Source organism: Cricetulus griseus, chromosome 2 (genome assembly GCF_003668045.3).
Source record: "Cricetulus griseus strain 17A/GY chromosome 2, alternate assembly CriGri-PICRH-1.0, whole genome shotgun sequence".
Taxonomy (NCBI): domain Eukaryota; kingdom Metazoa; phylum Chordata; class Mammalia; order Rodentia; family Cricetidae; genus Cricetulus; species Cricetulus griseus.
The window spans coordinates 33,449,292-33,467,103 of record NC_048595.1 but is presented as its reverse complement, the minus strand read 5'-3'; the positions used below and the strand labels follow the sequence as shown (position 1 = coordinate 33,467,103).

Here is a 17,812-nt window from a genome sequence, read left to right as displayed (position 1 = left end):
TATTTAAATAAACAAAGCACAAACAAGTGTAAAACATCCTTACATCATTATAAATGCACCATAAACAAATGTAGCATACTTTTACATAGTTAAAATAATATTCCACATCACCATGCTAATTGCTTTAGCAAAAATATGTGTGGAAACAGAAGCAGGTCATTCTTGAGAAGCTGAGTCATTGTGAGTTTGTCCTCCATTCCTTTCCTTCTGTTCTAGGATGACATGTTAGCTATAACATGTCATCATCAGATTAGATGTGAGCAGACAGAAGGTCACTACAAGCCTACAACTACGAACATTAGCAACAGATGAATCTCTCTGCAGCTATAATCCAGTAAGATTTGCCAGGTTCCAGCCTGTATCAGTCCCACCCACAGAGGCCTGATGTCTTTGAGGCTGTGATCAGAACCAGCAGAACAGCCTCGGGTCCAACCCTGAGTGGGGGAGTGTGGATTAGGAAGCCCTAGCTACCCAACGGCGTTAAGGATGAGACACAGACTTCTTGTCATCTCAGAAGGGCTCTCAGTCAGTACTGGAGACCACAGTTTATTTTAGCATCATCTTAAATAACTTTCCTAAAGCAGGAGTACTCAAAGAAGACATCTCTTACCATGTATATAGGGCAGACTAGGAAACACTTCCTTTAATCCTTGAGGTAGTCCTAGAAGGCACGTACTCAAGCCCTCAGTCATTCCACAAGGGCACCAGCCTTCTGGCATCAGGCACATTTCACTAGTCCACAGGCACATCCCACCAGCAATCATGATGGGTGTGGGTCCACCCAGGGGCCTAGGTCCTTTGTTAAACAAACTAGAAGCCATTCTTCACTGTGGCCAAGCCATCCAGTGGTAACCAGCCAATATCTAAAAGACAATGGAAGATTTGATCTCCTGGAATCAATAACTGAAATATCATATTCAATATTTAGCCAAAAATATGTGTGGAAACAGAAGCAGGTCATTCTTGAGAATGACAAAGATTACTAAGGTGTTTGTAATTGCACCTTACTGTAGCCTATCAGTCAAGACAGCCACCCAGGTTTCAGAGGGGTTTGTCCCAGTTACCAAGTACAATGTTGGTTAAAATGCAATGGTCAGTTACATACAATAAACTACGCCTTTCTTAAATAGTGAATGATGCACTGCAGGTTCTCCTAGATCTAGGTTCAGCAGTCTACCTTGCCATGCCCTATCACCTTGAGAAATGCCCCTTTTATGTCTTTGTTCCTCAGACTGTAGACCACAGGGTTGAGCAGGGCTGTGAAGGCATTGTAAAAGAGTGAAATCTGCTTGTCTCTCTCAGGTGAGTAGCTGGATTTGGGTCTCATGTACATGTAAGAGGCTGGAACATAGAACAATGTGACCACAGTCAGGTGAGAGGCACAGGTAGAGAAAGCCTTACAGCGGCCCTGGGTAGACTTGATCTTGAGAATTGCCATGACAATATGAACATAGGAGGCAACAATAAGGGAAATTGGAGTAAGACTCATGAGAGAAATCAAGATCTGGTCTACCATTTCAATGAGGTGGGTATCCATGCAAGCCAGGCTACGCACTGCAGGGCCTTCACAGAAGTAGTGGTTGACCTTGTTGGGACCACAATATGGCAGACTCATGGTGAAGAAAGTATGTAACAAAGCAGAGAGGAAACCACAAAAACAAGACCCAGCTGCCAGCCATAGGCACAGTCCCCAGTTGAGGATGACAGTATAATGCAATGGGTAGCAAATGGCCACATATCTGTCATAAGCCATAACAACAAACAAGATGCACTCAGTAGCAGCCAGGGCACCAAATACATACATCTGCAGCCAGCAGCTAGCAAAAGAGATTGTCTGGGATTTAGCAAGAAGATGCACCAACATCTGGGGCATGGTGGTGGTGACATAGCACAGATCCAACATGGCGAGTATACAGAGGAAGAAGTACATGGGCGTGTGCAGCTGTGTGTCCATGCAGATCAGCATGATGATGAGCCCATTGCCCATGACTGAGCTCAGGTAGATGAGAAGGAACACAGTGAAGAGGATGCTGTTGGTTGTGGGGTCACTGGAGAAGCCAAGCAGGATAAACTCAGAAACCCAGCTTTGGTTCTGCTCTGGAATCATCCACATGGTACAGGCTGTAAGAGAATCACATTCATCTATGTGTCACATGTCACATGCCAGCTATAGAGGTAGAAAGGGGAGCTACAGGCTGCTGAGATGACTCAAAGGTTAAGAGCACTGACTGATGTTCCAGGGAATCACATTGCTTAGAGCTGTCTGTGACTCCAGTCCCAGGGGACCCAACAGCGTGTTCTCACCTCCCCAGGCCAGAGACTCACATGGTGTACAAGAATGCATGTAAGCAAAAACCCATATACAAAAAATAATATTTTTAAATAAAAAGGAAAGGCTGGGTTTGCTTCTGAGCACACTGTTCAGTTTCTGTGCACTCTTCTCAAGTTACTGAACCTCCCAAAGCCTCAGTCTCTTCATCTATCCAATGAGGCTGATGTAGGGGAAGCTGTAGTCATGCCTTTTTAGGGGCTGGCTACAGGTGTGCCTGACCATGCTTGTGAGGGCGTGGTCAGAGTGACGTAGTGTGACTGCGTTTGCTCTTTCGGTTTTTCTTTGCTGCTTGCCGTACAGGCTGCTGCCACGCCAGCTGGCTAGGTCGCTCTGTAAGTAAGGCTTTTCCCTATTAAATATCCTTGTATTTCTACCTGACTCTGTATTGGTAATTTCCCACTATAGGCTGATGACACTCATTTCTCAGGATTGTGATAAATATTTAAAGCATCTCACAGCACTCCTGGAAACACCATGTAACACATGACATGGCATATGCAGTCTCACAATCCCATTCCAGCTCTGGGATGGCAGAGACAGAGGATCCCCAGTATAAGAGGTCTAGACACACTAGATGACATGATGACCACTAGGTTCACCTGGGAGAACCAGCCTCAGTCACACACACACACACACACACACACACACACACACACACACACCATAAACATACGCAAAAAGAGAATAAAATGTAGATGAAGAAGACAGAAAAATATGTCAGTTAGACACAGGCCCACCCACACGAAGTCATATGAGCAATGACAGAAGGTCGTGTGTGCAATTTGCTGGGAACACTGTAGTGTTCCCAAGGAATGTTGATGAGTCATGTGAGGAAAAACCTTTTTACTTCCTTTTTACTCATGTCTCCTTCTGTACACAATCAAGTTCCAGTGTGCCACAGGTTTAAGTGATAAATCTAAAGCAACTATTTTTTAAATCAAACCTGATAAATATATTTATCCTTTTAGGGGAAGCAAAAGTATGATTTCCTTGGAGGAAAAAAATAAAATAAAATAACGGTAAACTAGAATAAGCAAAAAGAGTACTCAAAATACTTATACAAAGATCTATAAAAGCACAAATATAACAACAGATGCTCCAATAGAAGAGTGAACCATATTTAAAGGTCATTTCACAAGACAACTGTGAGCACCGATGTTTTTCTGAAACACTATGTAAACACATAGGCACATACAAACATATGCTCAAAGTAAGATATATGAAGGAAATTTCCAAACACTGCTCACAATAGTCTTAACTTGGACACCACTCATATGCTAACCAGCAATACAAAGGTTAAAGTGGGAATTGTTTTTCATGGGAGCAGAAATATTAGACTTCTAAGAATTCTCAGTCTTCACATTCCTTGTCCCCATCCCCTCTCCTGACCAGTCTACTGCTCATAACCCTCACAGCTGTCCTTCCTTCCAACCTAGGTCAGGAGCCCATCATCTCTCCTGAAATTTCTGCATCAGCATCTCCATGTGCCCCTTGCCTCTACATTTTCCTCCTCAATACAGTCTTATCTTTTTTAATTTAAAACTTTTTTCATATAATATACTTTGATCATCTCTCTCAACTCCCCCAATTCCCAAACCATGTCCACCCAACTTCATGTTCTTTTTCCTCCCACTCCTCCTTTCAAAACAAAACAAAAAACAACAGCTATTGAAAGAAAACCTAAAAAAATAAAGAAAACAAAAAACAAAAAAATACCAAACCAAAACCAAAACCGTGGAGTCAGTCTTCTAGTGGCCAACAACTCCTGACCATAGGGCCAGCTAGAGAGTAACTGATATGCACAGTGACACCCTATTGAAGAAAACTGATTTTTCCCCTTCTAATAGGAATCAATTGCGAGTAAGTTCTTGTTTGGAGCACAACTTTGTGTGCACTGCCCTTTCTCAGTGCTGGGTGTCTGTCTACCTCTGCATGTTCTTCATGTGACTGCTGCAATGGCGTTTCAAATTTTGCATAGTGCTTCTATCTGGCCCCTGCTGAAAGCCTTTATGAGCTCCCATGCCCTGTCATTTGAAGCAGGTGCATGGGTCCTTCCTAACCTGCCTGCTCTGTGAAGACTAAGTCTCAGCACACAACTGGCTCCTCCTCCTACTCTCCCTCCATTCACAAATCCCCATGAAAGCACTCCTGGTGTCCTGCATCCTCTGCCTCCCTCACACAGTAGATATTGCCTAGCTTCTCATCATGGAGTGGGAACCACCACATACACTGTTGCCCACACTGTGGCCACAGCAGGACTCAGCTTGGCCAGGAAAGCATTTCTCTGTTATTACCACTTCCCATCCCAAGCCCAGATAGAATATATCCAGAATTTCTTGTTCATTGGTCGGTTATAAACTGGAATTCCTAGAGGGGTCTGATAATCAATTTTGATAACAAATAGTTTAGACAAACCTTTCTTCCTCTACTGTTAACGAATTCCCAGATATCTAAGAAGAATTATCTATGACTGAATCTGGCAGTATGTGTGAATCCCCAGGCTTTCTCATAAAACCAACCATTACTTATTTTGGATAATTTCTATATGCCAGCCAGTGTTCCACTAACTTTACTTTAGCATCACAACAGTTCACTGAAGGAAGTGATTTTGCTTGAGTGTTACAGGGAAAAACCTAAGGCCTGGAGACAGCAGGTAGTTCAAGATTGCAAGCTCAGCACGGGAGAAGTTTATGTGGAGTGATATCAGAGCCTGTATCTCTGTCACCTTCCCTGCCTCTTTCACACAGATTCTGAAGTGGGGTGGTGAGGAAGGCAAAGTCTTCACATTGTCCATCTGGTTGACCATATGGAAACTCAGCACATCCAGAGCCCTCCTGGGACAGAGATGAATGACTAGACACAGACCAGCTCTCCTGATGAGACTTCTCTCCTGTCTGAATGGGGGAGATCCTGGGATGTACTAAAAGAAGGATCCAAGGAAAGAGCACTTGTAGTGTGATTTCTATGGCATCAGGACACCAGTTAGTGATCCATGGTCTGTTATGTGTTACTGCCCAGTGGCCTATGACTTTGCTTACAGTGTCCCACCAGGATTGCTGGCCCAAGTGTATTAGCCCCAAACTCACAAATAAAGGCATCAAGATTAAGTTCCAGGCAGGAAAGGCTTACATGGAAGCCCTATCATACAGAGTCAGCATTTGCAAGATTTATGACCAGAATTACAAAGAAATACTTGACTCTATAGACAGTGTGAGGTGAGGGTACAGAAAAGTCACAACCCCCACCCTCAAAAATAATCATGATTGCTCTGCCCACAAGTATCAAGCTGTCTGAGTGGTGTGGGAAGACTCCTTCAAAGACATTGACCATCACTGCTCTCTCAAGGATATGGCTTTCTGATTCACTTGCGATTTTTGGGCTTAAGGCTCATATCCTTTATCTACCAACATGATTTGAAACAGAAAACCTATCTGTAATTATTTATTAAATTAATAATTGGAGAAAAGAAGGAGGAAAGAAGGACACAGCATTGATAGAAGAAGAAAGAAGAGCAGGCAATTAGGGAACCGATCTGGGGAGTTTGAGATGTTTCACAGAGGACCTGGGGATGGATGGCTTGACTACTTGCTATCTCTAGACCCACAGATGCCTGAACCATTCCTACAAGCAAAACACCAATGACAAGTCCTTCTCACCACAGTAAATCGAGGAGATGTCTCACTGAATGGCTGTATAAGGAAGTCCCCTAAAGCAACTGAGTCCAGAAAGAAGGGATTCTAGCCAGCTCAATCTCCAGAAAAATTTCAAGATGCTGTAGAGGTGGAGGGACTGAACCTCTCACTTCCTCTGCAAGTGGACCAGCCCCAACTCCTGAAGATGGCACCTAAAAAGTCCTGCTTAACAAAGGCAAACTCACACATCTTCATCTCTTTCCAGAGGGACCAGATGCTGAAGTTTTATGACCCTGCCTCCTCTCTGAGCGTCCCAGGGGAGCTGGGAAAGGGCCATTTCTGCTCCCAGTAGGAATGTTGAGATGATCCCTGGATGTTGTCAACAAGAGCACTAAGTTGAGACCCTTGGGGACAGAACAGGAGGAAACAACCCACAGGAGGCAGAGTGATGACCTGTTCCCTTTTCTAGACTAACTGGGGAGTAAAAGCAGCTCACAGAATAGGAGGTGGGACCTGGTCACCTGATACACAGGTCAAGGACTTAAGTTCTCATTCTGATTCCTCTTTTACTACCCAAACCCTGACACTTGGTGAGACACACCCCTCTTCCTTCCTCAAATACCTATCCTCCCTTCTCTGCTGTGTAATATCTGAGTAAGTTACCCAGTCACTCTGGTGCTAAGGAAGAGATAACACTGATGGCATCTGGAGGGTGGCTGTGAGAAAATCGATTTGCTCTTCTTGGAGAACAGGAAATTAGGCTCCTAGTACATACAACACAGCTCACAACCATCTGTATATCCAGTTCTAAAGGATATGGTGCCCTCTTCTGATTTCCCCCAGAGACCAGGCATGCATGTGGTGTATGTATGTATGTATGTATGTATGTATGTATGTATGTATGTATGCAAGTAAGTATGTATATGCAAAATGCTGATTCATACAAACAAACAAACAAAAAGAATCAACCATTACATAGCAACATGGAAGTCAGCAGTGACATCACCAGACAGTGGAGTGAGAAAACTCTTGGATGCAAATTAGAATTTGGGTCCAAATGTATCAAGCCCTGGAACATGTTCTCTTGAACTTGCTGTTATTCTGCCTCGGGTGCCTCTTCTATAGAATACCAACAGCAACCTCTTCCCTTCTAGGCTTGTTTGAGGAATAAAATGTGATGATGTCAGCATCCTGGCTCAAGTTCTGGCCAGTGTTCCCTGACCTCAATTCTGCATGCCTGAGTTCTGTTTCCTACTGATCCAGAAGGAGGAGACTGCACTATAAAGCCTTTCTGGTTAGTGTGATTGATTGATTGATAAGGGGTTAGAATTCCTGTGAGTTGCTACTTAAGCACAGCCAATAGCAAAAGTTAATTATAAAATCAAAATTAAATACATTGTATTGGAAACAAAAACAGAAGTGCCCAGGAATGTGGCTCAGCTGCATAGCACCTGAGTGAATAGAATGCTTGAGGCTACAGTTTGAATCATAGCATTGAACAGAGAGTGAAGGTAACAAAAGGTCTGAACTCTGCAATCCTGATAAGCAATCCATTTTCCTGTGCTCTGTGTCCTAGCAGTTGTGTAGTGTGGTGCCTTTGCTGGTTGAAACACTGTACAATGCCATGTAATCTCAACCGCTGTCCAGTGGCATGTGTTGCAGCCATGATATTGGCCATGATGTACTTACACGTTAGTAATTGGCATTCAGCACTACTCAGAAGCACCTTGGTTCCTGCAGTGCTGTTGCTGGCCATTGTTCCACAGCTCTGACCCCAACTCTTCTCACTGCTGTTGTTGATCTCCATCAGCTCTGGAGAGGCAGTAAAGTCTAGGCAGAAATTCTTCTCCACCAGGATAGATAAGAAAACAGAGGATCATGGAGAAGCAGACAGAACCCATGGAGTGTCACATATAGAATGGCATGGCAACCCTGGCTCTGTTGTTTTTAGTCATGAAGATTTTATTACATACTCATAGGGGGAGCTAAAGAGGAGAAAAAACACACAAACACAGACAGACAGACAGACAGACAGACAGACAGACAGACAGACAGACACACCGTCTGAGTTAGGCATGATTTCAGCAACATGGCAGAAAAGCAGTCACATAATGGGAATGGAACTTGGAGGAAGTGAACTAGACCAATGTCTCCCAGAAAGCCTATTTGGAATCTAGCAAAAGAAAAAGACAGAAGAGAAAAACTGGAGCAGAAGATTACTACACCTTCCTGGATGAGGACTCAAAGATGTAGGTTGATATAAGAGATGCTCATGTCTGCTCCAAGGTACTGCATAACCTGGTGTTTAAAATGACTTCAGCCCAAGAGATTGTCAACCATGGTCCTAAATGCCCATTACACAGATATTGAACAATTTCCCAGAAGACATGAGTGATGTGACAAAGGTCATCCATCCAGTAAATGGTAGAACTAACTCCAGAGCCTGGTCACTGGCCTCATGGGTGATGCTGGATCTGCCACGTGGTTAATTGTGTTGGTTCAAACTAATGGCTGTGTCTGGGGTCTAACAAAAACACCCCTGCTGCTCAGAGCCTGGCCTACTCCACAGTGGTCATGTGACCACCCCAGAGGCCAGCAGGAAGCAAAGTCAAACTCTACAAGTTTCATTCTGTACCAGGAGGACCCACAGGCCTGATGAGAAGATGGTGATATTGGAGAAAGGAGAAGGCAGATACAAAGCTCTCACATCCAGGGACTCCTTAATTGGCCCCCAGATGACAGAGCCTCATTAATGGACCATGTGAGAATTGGCTCATTTGATTGAATAAGTACTTAAAAAGTTCTCTGTTTTGTATATGGAGAAGGAAGTGAACGTGACCATGACAATCCATGGGAGGATGGCCAGGGAAAGGGGGAAACAGGTGTCTGCAGAGAGTGTTATCCCATCCACTTAATTCTTCACATCTTGTCCTCTTGATGACACTTTGATGGGGATTCGCATGAGACAGACACATCTTAACACTCTTTCCCATTTCTAAGTAGGCTACCCACAGATCTCTCCAAACTCATTCTATCCAAGTTTGCAATTATATTTCATAGATGTTCATGACCATGTAACCAATACAATGCACTCATCAATTTAGAACCTGGAATCCATTTCTTCTTCCAAAGCAAAGGAACAACCAAAGTCGATGGACATCATTCTGTCACCTGAAAGGGTTTCTCATGACCACTGTCATCAGGGATATCCAGAAACAGGACACAGTGCTCTGATGCCCACTTTCATGTGGGGCAGACAAGTCATTTAAAACCATATGTAACTAGAATAAGTTTGTTCCTCATCCTCAATTTACCATAGGGAACTGCCCAGGGAGAAGGCAGGCCTGACATCCTGGGGAAGGGATGTAAAAGGAGGATGACACTTGGGCCACATATCTGTGGGTGAACACTGATATTTGATGATGTCAGAATTCCAATTGACTGCACCAGTATTCATTTAATTATGAGCACCAATGGGGTAAAGAATGATAAAACAAAACAAATGCCTTTTTATCTTTAAAAATAAAATATTATATTATATATTTAGATACATATATATATATATATATATATATATATATATATATATGAGAGGTGATTGAGTTCACAAGGTCATTTGAAGGTTGTGGTTCATGTAACATAAGACTATAACATTCAGATGTCAGCACATTCTAAAAAGATACACAGATCAATATGCCTCCACAATAATCCTAGCAATTACTCTTTTGAAACAGCCAAATGGACTCTATGGTTCAATGGAAAGTGCAAGGGTCCCAGGAGATTCCTGTGATGGTTTAATAAGAATCGCCCAATAGAACACTTAGTCACCAGACAGTGGAACACTTTAGAAGGACTAGAAGCTTTAGGAGATATGGCCTTATGGCACAATTAATAAAAACCCAGAGATGGATACTGGGGTTAAAGCTGAAGATCAGAAAAGCAAAACAGCCTTCTACTAGCTCTTACCTCTACCTCAGACTGAAAGGGCGATCCTGTTTCCAGGAATCCTCAGACACCTTCTGCTTAGACTACACTAAGCTCCTGATTTATATTCTCTCTAATGCTAGGATCAAAGGCGTGTCATCCCAAGTGCTGGGATCAAAGGTGGGAGCTCTGTTTCTCTTTTAGACTGGTTCACTCTCATGTAGCCCAGGGTGGCCTTGAACTCACAAAGATCCATCTGCCTCTGTCTCCCAGTGCTGGGATTAAAGGTGGGCCACCACAGCCTGTCCTCTTTGACTAACTAGTGGCTTAGGTTTGTACTACCATTGCCTGTCCTCTATGGCTGTGGCTACAGTTGCACTCTGATCTTCAGGCAAGCTTTATTAGATCATAAACAAAATATCACATGGCCTTACTGTAGTAACTGTGTCACTGGAGGTGGGCTTTGAGGTCTCAAAAGCCATCCAAGTCCAGTGTCTCTCTGCCAATGGATAAGGATAAGGCTCTCGATACTGCTCCAGGGGCATGAGTGCTGCCTCACCCCTGCCACAATGGTCAATGATGGAGTACACCTCTGAACCTGCATGCAAGCCCCCAGATACATGCTTTCCTTTATAAAAGCTGCTATTCATAGTGTCTTTTCACAGCAATAAACCAGAAAGTAAAAGAAGGCCAAACAACCTTAAAAGAAGGACAATGTGTAAGAACTCATGTTTTTGACTTTTGTAATCATCCACAAAGCCATAGAAAAACAAGAAAAGATGACACCAGCCAGAGATTGACATGGAATTTAATAGACTAGGATTGCCACTTCAGACTAAAGCACTAAAACATATTCATGGACAATTTTTGTCAAGGACATAAAGAATGTTAAATGGAGAAAGGATAATATTTTCCAAAAATATGGATGAGACACATGGATATCCACATGAGAAAAGAATGTAATTGGAGCAGGTGGTGGTGGCACACACCTTTAATCCCAGCACTTGGAAAGCAAAGGCAAGAGGATCTCAGTGAGTTCCAGCCCAGCCTGGTCTACAAAATGAGTTCCAAGACAGGCTCCAAAGCTACACAAAGAAACACTATCTTGGAAAAAAAAGGGGGGACTGTAATTGGGCCGGTGACACATACCATACACAAAATATAATTCAGATTGGATAAAAACCTAAAGCAAACTTTAAAAACAAAACACAAGACTAAGTTTTCATGACACTGTATCAAAAAACAATTTCTTAGATCTACTGCAAACTGACAAGAGGTGAAGGTGCTTGTCCAGGTGTGGTGGAGTATTTCTTTAATCAACCATTCTTAGGACAGAGGCTGGAGCATCTCTATCAGTTTGAAACCAGCTGGTCTATATAGTGAGTTTCTGAACAGCCAGGGATACCCAGGGTGAATCTTTTGCATTACTTATATTTTACCAAAGTGAAAACTTTCAAAAATACAAAGGACATCATTAAAGAAGCAAAAATTCCCCTAGGTATGGTGCCCATCCTATAATCCCAGCACTGGAGAGGAAGAGGCAGAAGATCAAGACTTCAAAGTTATCTTCAGGAATATGGAAAGTTCCAGACTATCCAAGGAAATGTGAGAAATCTCAAAAAATGAATATATAAGTTAAAAATTGTAATAAGTATTAACTATGAATGAAAGGGACACATACTTAAAAGTACTTGACCACAGAATAAGACTGGAAGGTCTGAGGCTTTCTTAGGAAAGAATAGTTCAGGCACTGAATCTGAGAGGAATATGCTGCTTGGTCAGGTAAGAGCTACTCTGAAGATGAGAGGCCCTCCATCCCCACCACCAGAAAATGGGAGGAAGGGAGGCAGCAGTCGACTGTCAACACTGGGATGTGTCCTTGACTGCTACCTGAAAACTGGAACAGATGTTGGAAGGTTCTGATGAGACCCCAGCTCTCTTCAATTCGAACTTTGCATTATTTGGCAGAAGAGGTCATCGTGTTTCCCCATAGACCACACTGAATTTTTGTGTGAAGTTTGTTATCTGAAGTTAGTTATATTATGCTTACTTCTGTCCTGACAACACATGCTATGCTACTTAGCATATAGAGTCTCAGCCTTCTGCTGTTTCTACTATCATGTTATCCACAGTTAGCATGTTTTGTGTTGGTTTATGCATATGCTGTTGTTTTCTGGGAACTTTACAAGGTAGCATAATACACATTACTTGCTGCCTTCTAGGTAGAGGAAAGAAAATATCAGACCATGGCCACAGAGTGTGTACTGCTTCTCTCTAGACAAAAGCCTTCTACCTCCTAGTGTGGGAAATTACCAATACAGAGCCAGGTAAAAATGCAAGGGAATTTAACAGGGAAAAGCCTTACTTACAGAGCGACCTAGCCAGCCATCGGGAAGCAGTCTGTACAGCAAGCCGGAAAAAAAAATGAAAGCAAGCCGCCATGTGAATGTCCCTCCCACTTCAACTTTCCATACATCACCCTCTCAGGAGTGGTCAGGAACACCTGTAGCCAGACCCTAAGCAGACATGGCTACAGCATCCTCTACAATTCCCCTTTAGTCTAAAGAGGATTAAAACTTAACAGTGTAAAGTATCAAAAATTAACAATCATAAAGCTGAAATATAAGAAGATACAACAATCTGCTTACGTTACATCCTAACTATGTCTATTTTAACTAAACCCTAAAGTCATCTGAAAGAGGTGTCTAAGCCTGAACACCTCCTTCCAATCCCAACCATAAACAATAGGAAGCTATCCCTAACTAGGTATATACACTATCCTAAGTGACAACAATGGGGGGAAGGGGGTGTAGCATCCTCCAAGTTAATTCTGGCTGAAATGGGACAATGACAGCCTTGTGGGGTCCTGTAGGAAGAAAATGTTAATGTAGTGAATTTTTAATCTCCTGTTGCCTTTTTAAACCTTTTGAGATGGCTTCTCCTACCCAAGCTCCAGTATCTTGCACATTATAGTCAATGTTGGCTGCATGCAAAACCCATTCTTCTAGCGGAGCTGATCTGATCTTTAAAGGCAAAAGTATTCTTTTGCATATTGGGTTTGCGTTTTCATAAGCTATTGTATATATAATTGATCGTCTTGTTTCTGGATCTGTTACCTGTAATTCTACTGCCCTAGTTAACCTTTGTAAGAAGTCCTGAAACTATTCTGTAAGTCCCTGTTCTATTCTGGTATAAGCTTCTAGGCTTTTTCCTGGCTCACGAACCTTATCCCAGGCATTTAATGCTGCTTTCCTGCATAGGGACAGTATATGGTCATCATATTCAGCCTGAGCCTGTGGGTTAGCATAAATACCTTCACCAAGAATCTTATCTAGGGGGGCTTCATAACCTTCCTTTATGTCTTGATGCTCAAGGAGCTTTGCTTCCTCCCTGACCAATGCTCTCCATTGGATTTGGCATGAATTCTCAAGTACAGCTGCCAGCAATCTGGGGTGTCACCCTGTTAAAGGTTGCCCATGAATGTAATAACTGTTTTATGTATGGGCTATGGACACCCTATGAGACAACTTATTCTTTAATATTCTTAAGATCCTTCAGCTATATAGGTTGCCATACATAAGCCATCTGTTCCTGGGGGTGTTTCTTAGAAGATGGCTTTTCTACCATGGTAGCTGGGTAGACCAATGGTGTATGAGTAACAACCTTAGAAGAATATTCATGATACGTGGGTGGAGTAAGTGCCTCAGATTAGAATGATTCTGCCTCTGAGGCATCCCAATGATCTTTAAGCCTAGTAATGATATCCTCATGAAAAGTTTCAATTTCCTGCATCATAAAAGATTCCAAGAATGTTAGTGTATCTGTAAATTGCTCTAAATGCTTCCCTACATGTTTTTCTAGGTCTTCAAGACAGCATCCGGATGGTATGGAAACTGCCTTCTAGGTATTGGAGTCTAGATTTGAGGTCATGATTTGCTGATTTTGAGGCCTCAGCAATCAACTGAATGGACCTATCTAATCTATCAGCCTTGTTCTGTAAATTATCTTCCAAACATTCGAATCTAGACTCAAACTTGTGATCTGCTACCTTAGATGCCTCAATAATGGATTGAATGGCATTGACCAATTCTTCAACCCTATCCTGGGTATTTTCCACCTTGGCATCTAGTTTCTGGGTCACCGAGCCTATCTGAATTTCTAGCTGGCAACAGATATTCTTTAATTCATCACGGTTCTCTGACAGCCTACCCTCTAATGCCTCAGACATAGAGGATCTCTCTGTGTTTATCTTATCATAAATACACTGCATCTCATCTTGGGTAACAGACTGCTCTTTCTTTAGTGTATTGGACACAGAGCCAAGCTTATCATTCAATTTCCATTCCACTTGTTACACAATTGTGGCCTGACCTAATCTGTTCTCCAAAATGTCATTGTGTAAAGCTGTTATTTTCTGCAAGCAGATGGTGAGATTATCTTTGTCCCTGTTCCTGAGGACTGTAGCTAGGAATATTATTTGTACCAGCAAACTAACTGCCATTACCGCATATAGGCCAGTAATTGGAAGATTAGCATCCTCCTCAAACATTGAATTCATGTAATAAGCAAAAACATTACCAATTTTAGTGAATGATAAATATTCCACCATGATTTTACCTGATTTCTACTCTTTGGCCAGCAGGTGGTGCAGACGTTCAGTTAGTCTGCATGGCGTTTGGCGGCAGTCAGTGGCAGTGGTGGAGAGAGGTCACAAAGGCGGCTGTGCTTAGCTTAGAGAGTGTATGGCCTTATGGCTGCAACCACTGAATAAGACATGGCTTTCCTGCTGAAAGTCAAGGCCTACTCGGCTTAAGGGCAGGGGGCCTCCAGGCACTGGTAAGCCGCAGTCCGAGCTGGTCCATGCAGGCAGCTAGAAACTGCGACAGTAGCAGTGAGGAGGTCTGTGGAAGCCTCCCACCTGGGCAGACGGTTCTGAGCAGCTCAGCAGCAGCCGGATCGTGCTTGTGTGGCCCAGTGGGTCAGCTGTGAGCCAGGAGCACCTGTGGAGAGAGGGCGCTTTCCTGGCCTAGGCCGCTGCCCCTGTGGGACCGCAGACTCTCCAAAATTGGGCCTAGGTTTACAATATCCAGCTTCTGACAACCAGATAATGTGGGAAATTACCAATATGGAGCCAGGTAAAAATATAAGGGAATTTAATAGGGAAAAGCCTTACTTACAGTGACCTAGTCAGCTGGCGGGCACAGTCTGTACAGCAAGCCAAAAACGAAAGCAAGCCACCACGTGAATGTCCCTCTCTCTTCAACTTTCCATACATCACCCTGACCATGCCCTCGGAGGCATGGACAGGCACACCTGTAGCCAGCCCCTAAGCAGGCATGGCTGCAGCATCCCCTACAACCTCCTGCTGTCAGGCTGGACCATACTGTAAAAGTTCCCAAATATTGACACAAAGATTTGTTTTAAGCTATGACTGCTTGGCATTAGCTTATGTTCATTTAGGGCTAACTCTTTTCACTTAAATGAACCTGTTTCTCTTTACCTACATTTGTCTCAGGGCTTTTTACTTTTCTTTCCTTCTGTATATCTTATTTTCACTGCTTCTGTGTCTGGGTGGCCTGTGGCAGCCTGGCTTCCTGTCCCTGGTGTGTACCCTTTTCCTCCTCGTTCTCTTTTCTCTGCTTGTCTCTCATTCCTAGATTTCTCCTCCTACTTATCCTCTCTCCCTGTCAGCCTTGCCTATCTCTCTGCTACCTTACTATTGGCTGTTCGGCTTTTTATTTGGTCAATCAGGTGCCTTAGGTAGGCAAGTTGAAACAAATGCAACACATCTTTGCATAATTAAACAAACACGGCACAAACAAGTGTAACGCATCCTGACATCATTTTTTAAAATGCAGCATAAACAAATGCAACACATCTTTGCCCAGTTAAAATAATATTTCACAAAATTTTCACCTTTTGTCTAAATAAAAAGAAAGGTTTTGACTTTAACATAGTAAGACTATATGCAATATGAACAGTTATCAAGTAAGAATTACCTTTACAATATCCAGTCCTTTTGTATTTGGTAAATTCAGAGAAAATATTCCATTATAAATCTTATCTTGATGAGCCCAAAGTTTTGTTCCTACTTTACCTTATATAATAACTAAGGAAAACTGTATCTAACTATCTAGTATTGAACTCCCTGAAAGACCTCAGAAGGACATTATTTTACCTGAGTAAACAGGAAGTACAATGCAAACTACTTCCAAAGAAATAGCAATATTGGGCTGCATGGATAGTCATTCAAGGTTCCTCTGCAACATTGGGACATCCGTCTTTAGCCTACAGGCTTAGAATATCTGATGGACTCTTCTTTGAAGCAGGAATTTTGAAGGACTGTTCCCTGCTTGTTTGGCAAAGTTTGACAGTCTTTTTCCTTTATGTCCTGCCTTTCCAGTTCATACAGCATACTTCAGCAGTCAAAGCAAGAGCAGTTTCTTTGCCCAGAGGCTAACTTTGCCACAATGAGAGCAAATTCCATATGGAGTTTCTTCAATGCCCATCATCTTCTCCTAAGTCAGCTGGTGCTGCCAGGAGCAGATGTGTCTCACTTTCATAAAAAGCCCCATGTTAAAAAATTTAAATTCCAAATGTGTACATTGTTAAATTGTTTGAAGACCATCTATCTAAAATATATCTCTGTATGATCTTGAAAACATACCTAACATAATTATAAGTTTGATTATTATAGAGGACTAACTACTAACCTGCATTTCTTACTTATACATTACATTTTAAAATGGGCTGCCTAGGTACAATATTACAAACAAGAGTAGAAACATACATACAGGAAAACAAACATTACTTTAAAGTTGTATCAATATACCAAAATCCATACCATTGTAAGATATTTGAGGTTAATATCATATAATCTATATTCCCCCCAAATGATGACAAACATCCAAAATCCGCCAAATAACCAAAAACCACCCACTCCACCTTTTGGTAATGTGGGTATTGTGTTTTCAGGACTACTTTCTGCTGTCTATAGATGATGGTATCTTTATGGAACCTGAGAAAATGGAGATAATGGTCAAGTCCTTGGAAAACTAGCCATGACATTTGTTGTTCAGTTTCTGTCCAATGGAAAGTGCAAGGCTTATCTACAGTCCTGGCTAGAATAGTCTGTGTGGCTGAACCATCTCAGTCAGCAGCCTTGAAGCTGTTCTGGAGGCAGAAATCTAAGGAAACTGCCACAGAGGTACTCTGAGAGACTGGATCACCTGGGCCACCCATTGTCATTAGTGTCTGGTCCCCTTGCTCTGAAAACACACAAACTTTCAAAGGTAGCATACATATCTGCATTAACATGGGTGTGGACTGTATGTTTGTCCACAAGCCAGCCAAAGATGAATGTTTGTTTTATGTTTGAACAGGTAAAATATACTTCACCTGTTTTGTAGTTTTTCTAGGTTTATTTCTTTGTAGCCAAGATTTTCAGGGGTTTTCACCAACCAAACCTGATTGTTATTAACCTGGAAGGAATCCACAGTTCAATTCAATACACTTTTTGACATCCATTTTGAGGTTAGAGCAGTCCTAAAGTATCTAGGCTGGTTTAATTCAGCAGCCCCTCTTACAATCCCATGTCCCTCAGCAGCTGTCTTTTCCTCATCACCATTCAAAAAGTACAAAGTCAATACAACACCATACAGGATCCGATTCCCTATGTCTTTTTCACCTTTATGTGGCTTATTAATTTTTATATTAATTTACTTTTTCTTTAAAGATTTTACTGTTTTAAATTATTTTTCTATTATTGTCTACATTTTATCTTTCTTAAGCTTACACTTATTTTTAAACACATTGTGAGCTGCTTAGAGGTTTTGTTTTTTCTGTCTGAACCTGCTTTACTGCATATTTCTATCCTCTTCTGTCTGCATGAGCAAAACCTTAAACTGCTAAGATACTTCTGCAT

General features: G+C 42.2%; 1 protein-coding gene across 1 annotated transcript; it reads right to left on the bottom strand.

The window, feature by feature from the left end:
* Positions 1-1,165: 1,165 nt before the first annotated feature.
* LOC100751152 (olfactory receptor 2A12) lies at positions 1,166-2,128 on the bottom strand. The gene has a single exon (XM_027399007.1). The coding sequence runs from the start codon at positions 2,111-2,113 to the stop codon at positions 1,166-1,168; it is 948 nt and encodes a 315-aa protein (XP_027254808.1). The 5' UTR covers positions 2,114-2,128.
* Between the last annotated feature and the right edge of the window lie 15,684 nt (positions 2,129-17,812).